Raw genomic sequence first — 19548 nt, forward strand, 5'->3', positions numbered from 1 at the left:
GCTTTATTTGTTAAAGCAGCTTTATCAGAAAAAAAGAAATGTGTGGCTACTCAAGTGAAAAGTATACTGTAAGTATGAAGCATTATGATTAAAAACAAATTCATGGCAAAATACACCATATTGAAATTGTGGGCAGTTCTTAAACTATTAATTTGACAACTGACTTCTTATCAATATCGATGGATGATAGAAGACAATGAATATTAATCTTCGGAATGCTGAAGAAAATAATTTTTAATCTAAATTCATACACAATTGTCATTTTAGAATGAGGATAAAAGTAAGATAATTTCGTACATACAAAATCTAAGATAATTTGATGCTGATATTCACTAGGAAAATATTTAAGTCTAATTCAATAAGAAAGAAAGCTCAGATGAAAGGTATACTATTTGAAAATTAATACTAAACACAAAACGAGAGAATACCAGTAAATTTAACTATTTAATAATTAATAATTATTTCTTTTAAATGATTGAAATTTAAATAGAAAATCTCAAACATGATCAGGGTAAGGAAACACTGTTCAATCAGTGTTTAAAGCATGCTAAAGTTTTTGTGAAAACCATATACTTTATTAGAAAATTGTGTAGTTAAGAAAGAATTTTTTAAATTTAAAGTAGTGCTTAGCTAACAGAAATAAAATCTATAGATTCTAAGAAAGCAGAAAGAAGAACTGAACAGAAAGGATTAGATAACTTAAGGAAACTATCAATCTAACAGAAGTAGGAGGGAGAAATTATTTTAAAAATAAAGAAGAGATATACATTTATCATAATTTAAATTACAAAATATTTAGAACTGTATGACAATAGAAATACTACATATACAAACGTGGTTTGCTGCTAAAACTAGTTTTTGAGGAAATTAATGGCCTTGCACATATAGATTTTATTTTAAAAAAAGATCTAAAGTACATAAATTAATTTTCAATTCAAAAATTTTGAAAAAACAGTAGCTACTCCAAAAAAAAAAAAAGATGGAGAAATAAAGAGAAGAAATCAATTGAATAGGGAACAACAAATTAGAGAGGAATTACAATATACTTTTAATTAAAACAGACAAATCTCTAACAAAAATGATCAAAAGAAACAAGAGAAAACGCCCAAATATATAACATTAAGAATGAAAAGGGGGCTGTATTTATAGCTATGAAAAAGATCTTTAAAATCATCAGAAAATCCTGTGAACAACTTTGTATTTATAAATTTGGAAACTAAAAGGAAATGATTATTGTATAGGCAACATAATTTTTAAAATCTGACACAAAAATAAATTGAATAAGCAAATAACCATTAACAAAATTAAATCAGTAATCAGATTCATTTTTCATCCTTCGAAGATAGTCCCAGAAGTTTGTACAAACATATTATATGACATTGGGCCGAAAGAACAGAATAATGTCTAGATACAATAATACACATATATAGGAATTTGAAATATAACAAAATCAGCATTAAAAATCAATAGTAAAATGACAAACTACTCAATTAATAGAGTTAGGCAATTGTTACCCGGATGGAATAGATACCTACAGTGTACACAAAAAAATTCCAGGTAGATTTCAGTACTAACTATGAAATGCATAACTTTAGAACTTTGAAAAGAGAAAGAGAAGAATAATTTTATTATTTGAAGGTAAGTAATATTATCTTAGAAAATTCGTAAAGAACACAAACCGAGCTTGATATCACCCATCTCTGCTCTGTGGTTTGGGAGTCCCACTGGAATGTGCTGCATAAAGGGCTCCCTGGTCCCCTTGCTAAAAAGGAGTCACTGACAGGAAGTCTGAGAATAGGAGGAAATGGAAGGTGGGACAGCAATTATTCTGGTTCCCTTGACACTTGACTGCAGCATGTCATCTGTGTTTCCGTGTAATAGACTATATTACAGTCATCTCGCAGTCATCCCTCTCCTTCTAGCCCCTTCTCCAGGCTCCAGGCACAGCTCTCTCTGTCTTCACTTCTAGGAGTGGTTGCTGTTATTTGTGCTTGGGGATTGACTCATCTATTCTTTGCTGGTTTCCCAAAACCCGGTCACATCTTCATAAATTGTCCTAAACAGTTTCATGAGTTTGAGTATATCATGTTTTTTTTTTCCCAAGACTCCAGCCAATAAACCAATAAGAGAAAAGTGATAAAAATTTATTTAAAACTTCTTCATAATGAAACAACCACACCACCAACAAGGGGAGTGGAAGGGAGAGGAGGGAGGAAGAGAGGGAGGGAAGGAGGGAAGAAGGAAGGAAGAAAAGAAAAAGTCACAGGAAGATTTTTGTAATGCTTATCAGTCACGAAGAATTACCTTCCAAATTTCATGAAGAACTACAAATCAATATGAAAAATGGAGAAGAGATAAAAAAGGAAATTCATAGAAGAGGAAATTAGAATAGGAAAAAAAATGAAACAAAAACAGAGAATCCCGACACAACTTCTCATCTTTTCCTGCCTCCTGGGCCACTGTAGATTGAGAAGCAGCTGAGAGATAGGTATCTGAAATAGAGTACTATTTCTGAAAGCTTGTCTGGGAATCATAGCAATAGGGCAATTGCTAGAGGGGTTACAGAGGAAGAAGTACAGGGTAAAAAGGTTTAGGATAAGACCTAGGCTGGGGAGGTGTTGATGAAGCCACGTTTCACAGCAGCCTGAAAGAGATGGACTCTTGTTCATTAGACATAGAGGGAATGGAGTGTGGAGTAGGACAGATGATAGTAAACTTTGTGAGAGGCAGTAGTAAATTGAAGAAATTCATCCCTAATAGTCTCTAATTGCTCAGAGGGTGAGAAAGAGAGAATGATGCAGGAGCTGTGGGAGAGGCAGAAGGCAAGGACAGCTGAGGTCCTGCTGAGGTAGAGGGTAAGCATGGATGGTCCACTGACACAAGTTCTTCAAAATTGCATAATTTGGTCTAAACCAACCTTTCTAAAGTTCCATAACTTTCTCCCAAATTTTAGGGAAATCTGCCAAACTGGACAACTCATAATTTCCTCTTAAATAAATTGCGTCCACCTAGTAATGTATCACTATACTAAAGTCCCAAAATTCTTGTGTTGGAACCCGTAGTTATTTAAAAGAAGTTTTATCCAGTTTCATTGAGATATACTTGACATGAGGTATAAGTTTAAGATATACAGAATGCTGATTCAATTTACATATATCATGAAATGAATACCAAGATAAATTTAATTAATATCCAACATTTCATATAGATACAAAAAAAAAATAAGACAAAAAACTTTTTCTTTGTGATGAGAACTCTTAGAATTTACTGTCGTCATCTACCATGTATATCATGCAGCAGTGTTAACTATAATTATCATGTGCTTTGCATCCCTAGTGCTTCTTCATCTTATAGCTGGGGTTGGTGCCTTTTGACCACCTTTGTCTAATTCCCCCCTCTCCCCACCGCAGCCCTACCTGCAGTAACCACAAATATGATGTTTTTCTATAAGTTTGTTTTATTCGTTTCTGTATTTCTTTTTAGATCTACAGATGAGTGAAATCATACACGGTATTCGTGTTTCTCTGTCTAACTTGTTTCACCCAGCATAATGCCCTCAAGTCCATCCATGCTGTCTCAAGTGGCAGGATTTCTTCTCTTTTTTTGTGGCTGAATAATATTTTATCATATGTATATATACACACACACACATATATATATACCACAATTTCCATTCATCTTCCTATGGACACTTAGGTTGTTTCAGTGCCTTGGCTATTGTGAGTAATGCTGCTATGAAGAGGGAGTGCAGATATCTCTTTGACATAGTGTTTTAATTTCCTTCAGATATATTCCCAGAAGTGGAATTCCTGGGTTATATGGTAGTTCTGTTTTTAAATTTTTGAGGTGTCTCCATCCTGTTTTTTATAGTGACTTTACCAATTTCCATTCTCACCGACAGTGCACAAGGGTTCCCTTTTCTTCACATCCTCTCCAGCATTTGTTCCTCTTGATTTTTTGTTGCTAGCCATTCTAACAGGTATGGTGAGGCGATATCTCATGGTGGCTTTGATTTGCATTTCTCTGATGATTAGCGATGTTAGTGTTGAGAAAGAGATAATAGAATGAAACAATTATTTTTATATTTCTGTTTGTAATTGTTAGGGATAAATCAATAGAATATGCAAATAACAATAAATATGTATTTTTAACAAAGTCATGTAGACTCTTCTTTCATTATTTTAATAGTCCATATTTTTTCATTGAGAGATTAGGACTGAAGATTTACAACTAGAAAGTACAGCTAGAAAATTAACTAATTACCTGTATTTTATTATGAGAGCTCTATATTCAGTTCAATGCAACACACTGTTAAGTACCTGTTGGGTTCAAGGTACTGTATTTACTAGTAGGGAGAGGAAGGAGTTGTACAAAATACAGGAAGCTTTTAACCGTGGAAATGTTGTATAATGCTTGTACATAAAATAGCACTATTGCAAGTAATTTCAATCTCCAGTAGTCTGCACTTTTTCTGCAGGCGTGGAGGTAAATGTATGATCTCCAAATAGGTGTGTTTTCCCATCACGACTGACCTTCAGGTTTGCTTAAAGCAATCCTGCTGCTCCTGCTGCCTCACCTTTGTTTAATGAGAGCCATTTCCTAATGCCAATGTCAGGTTAATGGACTGAAATAGGAGAAAATCTAACGTATCTCTCCGTTTTACACCAGATTGCCTTTCTGCCTTGTGGCTTTAATCACTCAATCCTACTCACATCTGCCATAATAACAATTATGGGTTTTCTAGTAACTTCTTACCCAGGAGGATATGTCAGAGTATAGCAACATCTCCCACAGAAAGGAAGGGCAAATGTTTAATCTTTTTCCAGCATTGTAGGTAATAATTTTCTTCTGCAAACCCCCAAGGAATACTTCTTTTGGCTTTCACACCCACCATTCCCACAGGTCCATGGCTCTTATCTGATTTACGTGTTTTCTTCTATCCTCTCTCTTCTGAGGTAAGTTTTAATTATGTAGACAGATTGTAAAAGTCCCTTTCTTCTTGTAAACAACTATTTCTTTGTTAATAGTAGATTTTGTTTAACTGGTTCCCTCCTATCTGAATCTTCTGGCACACACAGGAATTATCTGTTCATTGTTTAACTGTAGCATCAGGAGAAGAGAAAGCTGGCTTCTCTCCATAGCTTTCTTCAAAGGATTCAGCCTTGGAGTACCTCAAATTGCCAATCTCTTTCTGGAATTTTTTGTTGCATGTGTTTGGAAAGCCCATAATATTTTAGTTTTGAATCAATATAAGAACAAAGTATCACCTATCAAACAAGCATTATGATAATACTCTCAGTTCTACTTATTTACAAACTTCCTCTACTACCAAAGTTAAGAAATGTTTGAAATCCTCAAGAGACTTGTGACGATGTTAACCATTGCCCCTTCCTCAGGGGACTCAGAGAAGTGGATTAGAGAAAGCTTCTTAGGTAATGCTGACAAACACTGGTCTTACTCTGGCCCCTTCCTATAATAGTTAAAATATAAAGAAAACAATGTATTTACTGTGCAACTTTTTTGTTGTCGTTCTGCATAAATACTTTTAACTATTTGGTGAATTCTTTTTTCTAATCAGGAGATCACTGTACTACATTCACTTCTAATTCTGACCTCATAGGTTACCTTTGAAGCCCAGTGTTTGTGTGAAAATTGGTTCTGCCAAGAATAGCTAAATATTATCCTTTAACCACCCTAGCAATTCCCCACAGCAGTTTTTAACTTTTACCTGGCACCTCACCAAACAACTCTTAAACAGGCTAAATTAATATTCTCCTAGAAGTTTTTGAGGCATATATAGAAGGGGAAAAAAAGAGAGAGAGAGAATTTTTAGACAAGGCAGTATGTGTTATGTCTTCACATTGAGGAAACATTTATTCACCTTATCCAAAGAGGAGGTGTGCTCTGTGGCCACGGAGCAGAGCCAAGGTCTTTGGCTTGCATTAGATACAAAGCTGTGACCTTGGCCTCATTAACCGGGCTAACTATGTGAGCTCATATTTGCTTTGCAGTTCGTGGGAAGAAGGGCTTCTCAACTCAAGTTTCAAGGAAGATTCATAAACAAACTGCTGTCTTATGCAAGATTTTGTGTGTATATTTATGTTTTTCTAAAGAAACATTTTACATTTTCATTAGGTTCTCAAAAATGGGTATGACTTTAAAAAAAGGTTAAGATTATACTAAATGAAATTGTTATAAAAGTCATTTCACTATTTCTTTAAATACAGTAAGCTTTTATTATAGAGGTAGATTTCTGTAATCTGAGATAGATTCTGTATTCCCATGTTATTGTGGGAGACACCTTTGAACTTTTAATATTTATCCTTCTATGCCTTTGAGATATTATAAATATAAATTGAAAAAATCTATTACTTTTGCATGAAAGGGAAATGATAGATTGTACCCACCATTTGTGAACTTTATTTTTAAGATATAAAGGGATTTTTCCCTTTATTCTATGAACATGTTTTCTAAAACCCCTCCTTCAACAATCCATTCTTGTTAGTCGTTTTTTAAGGTAACCTGAACCCTGCTTTACTCTTCACAATATAGAAGGGCTTAAATGTAGCCATGCTTCACCTAATTAAATGTTAGAGTGTTACTTATTAACTGTACATTCCTTAGATAAGGTAAAGGTATACAATAGAAAATTGCCGCTCTAGAGACACCTACTAGTCTCTTGTCTTGAGAGAGTGAACAGTTCATGTAAATCTTTGGTATTGTTGATACACAGCATATTTATACCATATTTGGGAAGAAATGTCATCAGTGAAGTAAAATGTGGATTTTAAAACAATTTTAGGTTACTTCATGGAATGAGCACTTAAGAGAATGAGAAAGGATTGAAGCTCTGTGGAAAAACAAATCATGCGGTCTTCAGAAATGAGGAGAAATGCAGCCATCTGAAATGGTCATGAACCCCAAACAAGTTTTCCTCTCGCTGCTGATATTTGGGGTAGCAGGGCTACTCCTCTTCATGTATTTGCAAGTCTGGATTGAAGAACAACACACAGGTAACACGTTGACTTTTTTTCCTATTTTAATTTTAGTGGTCATTTTCTATTAAATATGCTGTGATGCTTATGGATGTATAGAAAGTCATAATATTTCTAATAACAACAAAAATTAGACACAAACTGACCTCCCCAGGTCCTAGAAAAGGATGATTAAATGATTCTGTTGGGAATTTGCTAGGGAAAACCCTTGGAATTTTTGTTATCTTAGGCGGGAGCAACTTCAACCCATTAGCCAGCAAGCACTATTTGTAGAGAATTTGTCTACTCAAATGTGTGCTATTTATCCTACTGCTGGCATGTCCAGTTAGCACTGAGCACAAGCCTAAAAAGAGCTAAATATACAGCAAACTCTCTCTTCTTATTCCTTCTTAACGTCTGTGTTAATACTCAAAATTGGTGTGGAAATTATTTAATACCTTTACTATAAAGCAGGGATTGGCAAACCTTTTCTGTAAAGGAATAGTGAAAAATATTTAGCATTACAGACCACGCTGTCTCTATCACAACTATTTAACCCTGCCAATGTATCACGAAAGCAGCCCTAGGTCACATGTAAAAAAATGGACCAGGCTGTGTTCCAATAAAACTTTACTTATAAAAACAGGTGGTGGCCTGGATTCAGTCTGAAAGCAGTAACTTGCCTATCCTGCTTTACTTATCTTGTGCTTTCATCATTCGGTTTGCAGTTGCTGCTCATTGGAGACACTCGATTACTCTTAAAATGGACAATGTTTATAATAATAATAGGAAGTAATTATGTTTATAATGATTAAGGAAAATGTTTTAGAACATCATATATATATATATGTGTGTTGTGAAATTTGTTTTCCATTAGTGAAAATAGACTATGGCTTATGATTGTTAAAGGAAATAAAGTAAAAACAGAAGAATGATTTCTTGTTTCCAGTTGTGGCCTATTTTTAATTTTTTCTAGATATAAAGCCCTTAAAAATCTATTCTGAAAGATAATTCAATATTGAGTCCCAAATATGATCATTTAAAAAGTTGTTTCCATTTTGAAATACCTTTCTTTAATTAATCCTCATAAACACTTCGGATTTATTTAATTTATATAATAACCCTTGGGAAAAGAGTTTGCGTATAATTATTTTCTAGAGAATATGTGATATATTGGCAAGAGTAATTCCCATTACAATTTACAGAAACTATAATATTTTCTAAGTTTTCTGTATTACTGCAATAACTTATAATAGCTTATAATATTTACTGAAACCATCTGCGATAAAATATATAGGCTAATTCCTTCTGTAATACAACTCCCAGCATAGATCTTGTCACATAGTAAGCATTTAATAGGTGTTTGTTGATTCGAGTGAACAAAAGAATGAATGATAGATTGAAACACTAGACTACAGACCAAAATACAGCAGCAAAGAAGAAAAAAATCAAAGATATCTCATTATTGCAAGGTTGGCTAATAACATAGTCTCGTGACAAATTTCACCCAAAAAGTATCACGAGTCTCCAATATGCATCATAAAATATATTCATATATATATATAGACTAATGGAGAAATGTTGTGACTTAGTAATGTAGTAAGAAAGTACATGATATATAATAATATATAACGTTATTATATTATATAACATTTTGCATGTATAATGCAGTTTACAAAATGTGTTCACAAGCATCGGAAGCTATCATTTATTAAGAGCTTAATAAGTGCCAAATATATGTAAACTTAATAAGTTTACATATATTTCCTCTCATCTTAATGATGTCTTACTAGGTATGATATTCTAAGTTTATAGATGAGGAAACTGAGGCTTGGACAGATCAAGAACTTATCCAAACCTCACATGTGTGGGCCCAGGGGAAATCTAGGACTTGACCCAGGTCACGTTGCTCTGAAGTCCATGCCTATTACCCTATTATCATAGACCACAAATGAAGTAACTGAGACTCAGAAACTTTAAGTGACTTGCCCAAAGATACAAAGCTAAGAGTTTTCAAAGTATGACCCATGCCCAGGTTTTCCTACTTCTCATGAGCCTTAAAAGAGCCTTCAAACAAAAAAGTAGATGAGATAAACATATAATAAATGCCAAAGTATCAGTACAGGTGTTTTAAAATCACTGACTTGGTAAACCTAAGCTATTCACAGGTTCATAGATGTGTAAACTCTTCTGCAAGTTGAATTCTTAATTGAGTTCATAATCTTACCAAGTGGGGAATTATTTTTCCCATTTAAGATGGGCTGGTGAAACATTTACCATTTATTCTCTTAATTTTTATTTGTAATTTGCTAGAAGTACTTTATCTGATTCTCGATATATCTTAAATGCATTATATACTTTTTCACAATCTACTCATGACAATGAGTATAAGTGTTAGAACCAGGATAACTATTTTTCTGAATGAAAGGTTTACTATTCTTCAATAAGACTTCTAGCTGGAGTTTTGCCTTAAACCATGCTAGTGCCGCATGTTGTAATTCTGTTGTTTTTTATATCCAGGGTCCTATGTATTTTATGGGTTTCAAATAACATCAGGAGCACTCAGGCATTTTAAAAGGCAGTCTCTTTTTAAATCAGTAAATCTTCAAATGTGGGCTTTGATGTTAAATTAAAAATTGAAAAATCTGTCTTTTGGACACTTTAGAACTATCACTCAAAGAACCCTGGAAGATGAGTTAGTTTTGGTTCCTGAGACCTATAAGTAAAACAGATTTTAAAAATCTGAAAAGGTTTTGATATATATATATATATATATATATATATATATATATATAAAACTGATATATATATATCAGTTATATATGAGAACTCTTAAGTTCTTTTCATAACTTTTATTTGAGGCCGTTCAAATCTAATAAATATGGACTATTTTCTATGCTTGCCTTCCTAAGTTTCCTAGGTTCTTCTGTTAAAATATCTTAGAAAAAAAAAAAAAAAAAAAAAACTTTAAATACGCTCTGATATGCTAGTAAAATATGAATACACAAGATTTTCTGGAGGTGAAGAGGAAAAATGTCTGACAGAGAAATTAAATTCTATCCAATTACACAACAGAGAGTTCCATAGTAACATCCATTTTTCAATATCATCATCAACTAATTTATGCATTTCTTTGTGTTAATTTTCAGTGTGTGATGTATTATTAATTTTATTTTGTATATTTTTTTTCTAGTTGTTAAGAGTACAAATTTTACATTCAGTGGAATCTTGGAAATCTCAGATCTACTTGTTAGCTGTGTGACTCTGGACAAATTGGCCTCTCTAAGCCTCAATATCGTCATCTGTAAAATGGGAATAGTAATGTTTTCTATACAGGGTTGCAGTAAGGATTAAAGGAGACAATGCCTGCAAAGCACTTAACATGGTGTCTGGCAAGCAGTAGTGCACAATGAATGTGAACTGTTATTATTATCCTAGAAATTATGCAGAACATCTGCAGACTTGCTTTTTCTGAGTTATCGCAATTAAGACTCAGCCACAATTCAGGAAAACAATCCCAAGTTTGTGCCTTGACTGATTGAGAAACAAAAGAAGGCTCTGGTTAAATTGGGTGGGAGAATCTAACTGGTACAGAGCCATTGTGATTTATAGTGTAGAAGTTGGAAGGGGAATGATAGGATTCAGTACAGAGAGGAGAGCCAGCATCCAGGAGGATCCCATGTCCATACAAGCTGCTGAAGGTCAGAGTATTCCTTCATTCAACAATGATTTTTAAACACTTAAAGACCAGAGGTGCCAAAACTGTGGTGAATACAGAAATACAATACAGGAGCAGATATAATCCCTGTTCTCAAGGAGACTATAGTCTCACGGATTGTAAGGGAGAAAATGGTCTTGAGTCCAGGCCAAGGCATTGGTATAAAGGGACAGTCCATTGTGACAGAAAGGAGACAGGTCCTCCATTATGAGGCAAAATAATGAGTTTGGACCAGGAGAAATAACCCAATCACTTTTCAGTGAAGAAATTGCTGAGCAGATAGAAGCACTGGGAGAAGTGGTATAGGGTGGGGGCAGGGTTGCAGGCACAGAGGACCAACTAGCTTAGAACAGAACAGATATATCTATGAGAAAGAGGCACTAATGAGAAGGGCCAATTCAGGATAAATCACAACACTGGGTCTTTTATCCTCCAGCTACTGTTAAATAGGCCAAATAACAAGACGTGTGGCACATAACTGTTTTGTGTGTGCAATAAGACAGGGTTAAGACCAAATCATAACAGAATCTCAGCTTTAGGAAAGAATGTCAAGGTTATCTTGTACACCGCTTATTTTTTTAAATTTTTATCCAATTACATCACTCCCTGTTTAAAACTTTCCAGTGATATCTCATTCTCTTTAACAAAAGCTTTTATCTGGGACCCACAAAACTGTGTCAGGTATAAGATGTCACCTGCCTTCATAGCTTCATCCTCTGTTCTCTTGAGATGCTTCAGGCTTGGCCTCTCCCTCTGTCTAACCAAGCCCTTTGCCAACTCAGTGCTCTCATAGTTTCCGAAGCTGGGATTCTTTTCTCCCAGCTGTCTCCTGTCAGGGCTTAGCTCCATGTCACCGACTTTAATCACCCCCACAGTCAATCGGTCACCTTCCCTGCCCCCCACCTTATTTATTTCTGTCAGACATATGATCTGTTGATTTAATTATCTGTTGATTTAATTTTCTGTTTATTGTCTGCATCTGTTATTTTACAAACTACATTAGGACAGAGATTTTGACTGTATCACTTACCTCGGTGTCCCCCTTCCACAGTGTGGAACGTATGTATGGTAGATGCTCAATATTGTATGGGTCAATAAATAATGTAATGACTCGGTCTTCCACCATCCAGACAAATGACTACGTGGACTGTGTTTGAATATTTCTGGGAATAAAGAATCCACAACTCCCCCGGGCATCTGCTCAAATACACAGCCGGCTCCATATTTTAAGCCGGAACTTGCTTCCTTGTGCTTACTCGTCCTAGCTGTAGTCCTGGCACTATATGAGTCTCATCCTTCTTCCATAGCATGGCCTGATGATTTTCATGGTGAATGAAATTTCAGATTTTTTTAACTACTTCATAAAAAGACAACCTAGGTCACTCTCCTCTGAACCTAACACTCACTCTATATTCCTTTAAAAATATGATATATTCTATTCTTGTATGAAAACTATATTAGAAATACATGTATGTAATAAAATCCCCTATCAAGTAGTGAAGAGTTGTGTACACAATTTTAAATATACAAAGTAGTAAAAATCAAATAGAACCCGCTGAATAGCTTGTTATTTTTTTCCTTGAGATTTTCCAGAATCATTTAGTCTCAACTGAAATAACACTTGCATTTACTCTACATCATAAAAATCTATCTAAACTTCTGGATGTTTTTATTAAGGACCAATAATTCTTATTATTTTATTATTTTAAATAAATTAACTTATTTAAACTAAAAACAAAAATAGTTCACCAATTTCTCCTTTCCCACACTATCCACCCTCTAGCATACACCAATCTATTCTTGGTATCTATGAACCTGATATTTTTTTTTAATTAAAAAAAAATTTAAGATTCCACATAAAAGAGATCATACAGTATTTTTCTTTCCCTGACTGATTTATTTCACTTCATATAATACCTACTAGGTCCATCCACGTTGGCACAAATGGCAAGATTTCATTCTTTTTTATTGCTGAATAATATTCCATTGTGAATGCATACCATAATTTCTTTACCCATTTATCCACTGATGAACATTTAGGTTATTTTTATATCTCGGCTATTGTAAGTAATGCTGCAGTGAACATGGGAGTACATATATCTTTTAGAGTTAGTGTTTTCATTTTCATCAGATAAATACTCAGAAGTGGAATTGCTAGATCATATGGTAGTTCTATATTTAAGATTTCCAGGAGCCTCCATACTTTTCTCCATAATGACTGCACCAATTTACATTCCCACCAACAGTGCACAAGGGTTCCCTTAGCAACACTTGTTATTTCTAATCTTTTTGATAATAGGCATTCTAACAGACGTAAAGTGATAGCTCCTCCTGGTTTTGATTTGCATTTTTCTTGAAGATTAATGATGTAGAGCATTTTTTAATGTATCTATTGGCCATCTGTATGTCTTTGGAAAAATGTTTATTTAGATCTTCTGCCCATTTCTAAAATCTGTTTGTTTTCCTATTGAGTAGTATGAATTCCTTATACATTTTAGATATTAGCCAGTTATCATATATATGATTGGCAAATATTTTCCCCCATTCAATAGGCTGACTTTTTATTTTGTTGATGGTTTCCTTTGCTGTACAAAAGACTTTTAGTTTGATGTAGTGCCACTTGTTAACTTTTGCTATTGTTACTTTTGCTTTTTGTGTCAGATTCAAAAAATCATTGCCAAGACCTACATCAAGGAGCTTATCAACTATGTTTTCTTCTAGGAGTTTCATGGTTTCAGGTCTTACATTCATAACTGGTATATGTAAGAATTATATTAGCTATAGTCTTGCCTTTTCAAAACTCGTTGTCAACAATCCAGTCTCTATAGAACTCTGATCCTGGACATACTTGGCTCGAAAAGTATGTTCTTTTTGGTCAGTGCTATAAACTTTCTGTAGGTCAGGGTTTTGTTTTGTTTTGTTTTGTTTTGTTTTGTTGTTTTAGGCAAGGCAACCTTTGCTTGACCTCATAGATTGCAAGGACCTTGTCAGCTTACAATCCCGTTTTTTAATTATTTTTTACACCTATAGCACCTGGTCTTCCTAGGTGGTCTCCTATCCAAGTACTAACCAGGCCTGATCCTGCTTAACTTCTGAGATCAGATGGGATCGGGCTTGTTCAGGGTGGCATGGCAGTAGACTGTAAGTAAAGGTTCTATTCAAACCCTACATGCTATTATCAAAGGCAAGATAGCCAAAGCAGATGGCTACTTTTAATTTTTTTTTCTTTTGCAAAAACACAATAAACACCAGTAGACCCAGGTTATATTTTAACCCTCCTGTGTCTGTATGAAAGTGAAAGGTAGTTGCTACAAGGCTCTGATTTTAGACAAAGTAAAGCCACCTCATCGCTTTTTCTTAGACAATTGATTCAGGACCTCATGAGCAAACTGGCCTCCATGTTTTAGTATTACTAAGGAGATTTCATCTTGCTTTTTTTCAAAATAAGTATATTTTGTGCCATATAAAGTTTTGCTTCTAGACTGGATTGGTATAATTCTTTTCTCTTGAAGCTTTCTGATGAAAACGAGTATTTTTTTCCCTCCAAAATCAGGCTATTTATTCTGATTGTGATGCTGCTATATTGAAATTCTATTTTCTCCCAGGGGAGCTTTGTATATCTGAACTGGAGCCACTTGTAACATGAAGGACTTTATGCTTACTATCAATCATATACTGAGGAAAGTAAAATTATTTTTCTTTAAAAAGTCACTCATTTGAGTTATTTCCTCTGATTTTGATGAGGGTAGCAAGCATCTTTTTTTTTAATCAAATGAACATGTGCTTCCTCTGCTCCCCTCTGGACACCGCCATATCATGTCTTCCTTTTACCTGATTTTTTCGATCTCAGAGTCTCTCTTCTTTTCCAGGAACAGGTTTTCCTTGGCTGTCTCCATTGCTGGCTTTTTCTTATCCTCCAGGGAACAGCTTAAATATTACCTTCCTTTAAGATCATGTGTAGATATCCTTTGATGTTTTCTCTCCTGATGCCTGTTTTATTATTTCAAAAAAATTACTTTATGGCACTTATTTCAATTTGTAATCATTCTTTTTGTTTCCTTACGTATGGTCTACTTGTCTTAATAAAATATAAGCTTCTCAAAGACAAAGAACTTTTATGTTGGTCACTGTTCTAACTCCAGCTGCCCTCCACACTTCCAGGTTCCAATTTCAATCTTCATTTCACTATGTATGCTCAGTTCCCTCCAAATTCAGTATTTCTTATTATACAACCAGCCACCTATAACTTGCTTCTCCCTGTGGACTCTGTCTTAACTGTCTACCCTAGCCTTCCGAGTCTCGCATATTCCTGGGTGCTGGTGCCTTTGCCCCATATTGCAGAAGCCATACTACTTAAAGTGTAGTAATGGATGTCAAAGTTGTTTGAAATCTTCTGACATTGGATAATGTGCGGTGGCCAAGCTTTGCTACAGAGTTGATCCAATCAACATAGATTTTTTAAAAAAATCTAGTAATAAGTTGAATGCATTTGTTCTCCAAATGTGTTTTGAGCACATGTAAATAGTAACACTATTGCTTCAGCTCTGCACTCGCCTTTCTTGAGGTTGCCACTCCCTGCCTCCATTTCTTTTGGGGGCTGATACTCCTCTCCCACATCTACCCAGCAACTCAGAATGCAAAACCCAGGAGAAACCAACATATTGCAATGGAGTCCTTTATTAGATCTGTGGGCAGGCACCTGGCCAGTGCTAAGCCCATCATTCATAGCACACCACACATCACTGGTCACAGTGAATTACTAGTCCGAGGAATGAGTGGCTGATTCAAGCTTGGTCAGTGATTCCCTTTCTTGGGATTTTGGTTTTTAATACCAGGAGAATGGGCCTGAGTGCCTGAACTATATGATGCAAAACTCAGGATCTTATGAGGCTGTTTCCTACGACATTGGCCAGACTAGCTGAAGATAAGAGGCCGAAGAGAGAGGAGAAAAGCAGTTGAGAGGAGAGAAGTAGAATCATGGAGCGAGCCTCAGCAAGTGTTTGGGTTCCTCTGTCAGCTTCTCCCAAGCTTCAGTTCTGTTCCTGACTGGCTGGTGTATTTACAATGGCTTGTAGGGGCGTGAAAATTTTCCCTCTTCCCTTCTCAGCCTGGTCTAATATTAAATTGGCATAAGACAGATTAACAGGAGAACAACAAATTTAATTTTATATCTATTGGAGCCCCATAAAAACATAAGACTCAAAGAAGTGACCAAGGCAAGAAGCTTTTATAGCTTTTAAACAAAGAAATAATAAATTTGTGAAGAATTGACAAATAAAGGGGTTAGAGCTTGAGATAGTAAACTGGTAGAGAAGTTACAAGGTTTGTTTATATAGCCTGGACACTAAATTCACTATCTGTAGTGATAAGGATGCCTTTTTTCCTCCTGGTACAGGGAGGGTATATTTCAAATGGGAGATTTCTCTCTTTTTCAGAGAGACAAAGGAGGGTCAGATTATCCTTCTTGCACCAGCTGTTTCTCAAGTACTTTTAATTCAAAATAATCCACATGCCAACATGGAATATTTGGGGATGAACTCCTACAGGCTCAAGTTGGGTTTCTATCACCTGCATCCTAAACAGTTCTAACAAATACAGTCTGGCTCTCATTTCTTAATCTTTCTCATCATCATCATTAAAGAGCCCTCTTTCTCAAAGCAGAGTTACTAGAGCTTAGAGGAGCCTCAGAAAGGACTCCATTAGCTTTATTTATCACTTAGAGTAGTGTAATAGGGCAAATGACCCAGAAAAATTCTCCTTCGCTGTTTTTGATTCATTTTACACAATGGCACAAGGTGCTGCTTTGTACGCTGCTATGCCCTAGCACTTAACACAGTGCCTGGCACAGAGTAGACACTCAGTAAATCTTAACTGAATAAATCAACCCCCACCAAAAAATAAGCTCAACTTTCTAAAGCTAATGAAGACAGGTGAGGCTGGTACCTAACCTTGGATTTTTCAAAAGTTACAGTGATTGGTTTGGAGGGGATATCCTGAAATGTCTTCCTTGAGGTTAGCAATGTGTTACTTGGAGAGGCTTATTTTTTCATTTTTCTATGCTTTGCTTTTGACAAAAGCTGGATCATCATTTAGCAGACATGTTAGGAAAAGTCGAAAATTGAATGAAGAATTGCATAAAATGACCTTTTAAGGTTTCTTATAGTGTTGAATTCCCTATGGCTATCTATGATTGTGTGTCTAGAGGAGATATTAATAAATAAATAAAGACAGTCTTCGAAGCTCTCCATTTTGGAGGCAGTATTTTGTAGTGGGAAGCACTGAGCTCTAGATACCAACTTCTAGTCTGTTTTGTGTCCTTGAACAAGTTGATTAATCTCTCCAGATTCTGGTTTCTTTTCTTCTCTGACTGCCATTACCTTGTTCTTCTCAGGTAACCACCATCAAACATAAATTTGATGTTTATCACCACATTCCTGTGCATATCTCTATAATTTTCAACACTTATATTCCTTTTTTATATGTTTAGCCTTATATAAAAGGTGTCTATCTGTATATACCCCTTTGCAACTTATTTTTTCAGTCAACGTTAGGTTTTTGAGATTTATTTACATTGATATATGTAGCTCTAATTTGTTCACCTAACCGCTATATATTTCAGTATGGGAATATGCAGCAATTTATTCGTCCAATTGACACACCTTAAAGTAGCTTCTAGTTTTTTTGCTATTGCACACAATCCTGCTAAGAATATTCTTGTATAATATCTTTGTTCACCTGTTTAAGAGTTTCTATCAGGGGTCAAATTGCATGTTCTTTAGAATAAACGTCAGCTTCAAGATTCTATGATCCCACATTATATCTTCTCCTCTGCTCATGTAAATCAAAATTAGGACTTCTTAAAACACATGTGTTTAATGAGAAACCTAGTAAAACAGATAGAGAAATATTTATTTGGATACACACATTTCCATTAAGATTTATGGAAAGAAAGATACAAATATAAAGCACTGAACCTGCTTTCAAAGTGCTTCTTGCTTTATTGATATGTCAACAGGCTAATTAACAGTTCATTGAGAATCGATTAAAATAATTACCAAATCATTTGTGTGAACTTTGAGTATGAGTGTAAAGACCTCACTCACTAAATAATTCATGGTGATAGGCAACTCCTGTTAGCCAGTATTGATTCATTATGCAAAACAACCTGATCCAAACTCTCTGAATTTCCTAAGAAAAATAAACTCTTCTAAATGCCAAAGCATGATCTAGTCTCAGCCTCCTTCTGTTACAGAGGAGCAACTTAAAGGCTTAAAATTACATAGCCAATAAGTAACAAAACTGGCACTAAAACATGATTCCTGATAATTGCCTGTTTCCCTCACAGTGCTCTTCCTTTTCTGTTCCTCCTGGCTTCCCTTCCTCTTGAAATACAAGGGGATTCAGGACACTTTTGAATTATTGGTTTGTTTCCTAAAGCAGCTTGAACATAGCCGTTTCAAAACCCAGTTGAGAAGTTAAGCAACCAGATGCGTCACCAGGGGCAATGATATGGTTTCTGTTCTCCAGCTGAAAAATCTGTACAGAGAAGAATTTACTATTGCAACAGCTCCAGACTTCAAAAGAACATTCAATAGTACTGAACCAATGGCTTTGGGAAAACTTACTCTGTGATTTTCTTTTCAAACATACCTTTGAAGAGTAATTCAAGCAACTAAGATGTTTGTTGAGAAGTTTCATGGTATACAGTTCACCACAAATTAAAGAGGAATAAAACTTGAAAGGAAAATGGATTGTTTTTAAATAAAAGAACCTTAGTTTTCATTAAGTGTTCTCTATGTTATGTTCCCCTAGTCACAAATTACCAACTTTTATATTGAGTTTTATATATGGTACTGAAAGTAAGTATTTTTGTGCTAATCCAACAGACAAAATTACTCTCTAGTCTCCCCTTGCCAATTCTCAACCTCTCAGCACCATCTCTCACATGTGAATCAGCCTAGGTTTTAAACATTTGCTTACGTGTCTGCCTTCCCAAATGGCAGCCCACTGAGGATCAAGACCACAGTGTCTGGAACATGGGAGACTCCAAAAAAGAGTTAAATGAAAAGAAATGGGGAGAGACGCCCGAGACAGGGAACAGCTGTTTACCCAGGACTCACTCACAATGTACCAGTCTTTGGTGTGGTCACAACCTCCTAGGTCTATGAGCTTTGTAGCTCTACATGTTCCATTTTGCCTCTTCTGAAGAATTAAACAACTTTTGGGCTACTAATCAGACTAAATAGACAGTCACATAGAGATATATGTATAACCCAGAAATCATTTCATTAACAATTATCATATTAATGGAGTTGTATCTTTCCAGTAGTTAGAATAACTGTATGCACTGGCCATTTTCCCCCACTTTCCTAGGCTCAGGGTGTTGGGGGAAAAAAATGTACTCTTCTTGAGGTCACTTAATCAATTTAGACTATTCTTGTGAGAATGTTTTGCTCAGGTCATAAAGAAGCCTCATAAATTAACTGTTTCAGAAAATATCACATTTCATGGTGTTATCCTTCAAGATCAGTCTGGCTGTCTGTTTTTCTATCTGGCAACTGTAGACTGTGATAGAAAATTACAGGAGACAGATTGGTACCGGGATAAATAGGTGGACCCTTAATGTTGCCTGGCAATTCCATGTTCCCTATTGAGCTTTTTCGCTACTGTTTTCCAAAGAGACAATTTCTGGAATGTTACTTTCTCAGTGCCCCAAGCATATCTGCTCCCCCGTGTCTCTGTGGATCACCTCTCTGCCTATTTCACAGAAAAAAAGAGCATCAAAGAAAACCCTGAGTTTCCTTCTAACAAAATACAGACTTACCTGCTTCCACCCCAGATCTTATTCTTCTCTCA

General features: G+C 35.3%; 1 protein-coding gene and 1 pseudogene across 1 annotated transcript in view; one reads left to right on the forward strand and one right to left on the reverse strand.

The window, feature by feature from the left end:
• The window catches only part of CHST9 (carbohydrate sulfotransferase 9), a 222324-nt gene that overhangs the window by 30261 nt on the left and 172515 nt on the right, over positions 1-19548 (forward strand). Inside the window, exon 2 of the mRNA XM_039843985.1 lies at positions 6803-7013. Coding sequence (XP_039699919.1) covers positions 6893-7013 — 121 coding nt within the window. The 5' untranslated portion in view covers positions 6803-6892. The remainder of the gene's footprint in view (positions 1-6802; positions 7014-19548) is intronic.
• LOC120590383 (uncharacterized) lies at positions 13714-13832 on the reverse strand (annotated as a pseudogene).

This window comes from Pteropus medius, unplaced genomic scaffold, assembly GCF_902729225.1.
Source record: "Pteropus medius unplaced genomic scaffold, Ma_sr-lr_union100, whole genome shotgun sequence".
Taxonomy (NCBI): Eukaryota; Metazoa; Chordata; class Mammalia; order Chiroptera; family Pteropodidae; genus Pteropus; species Pteropus medius.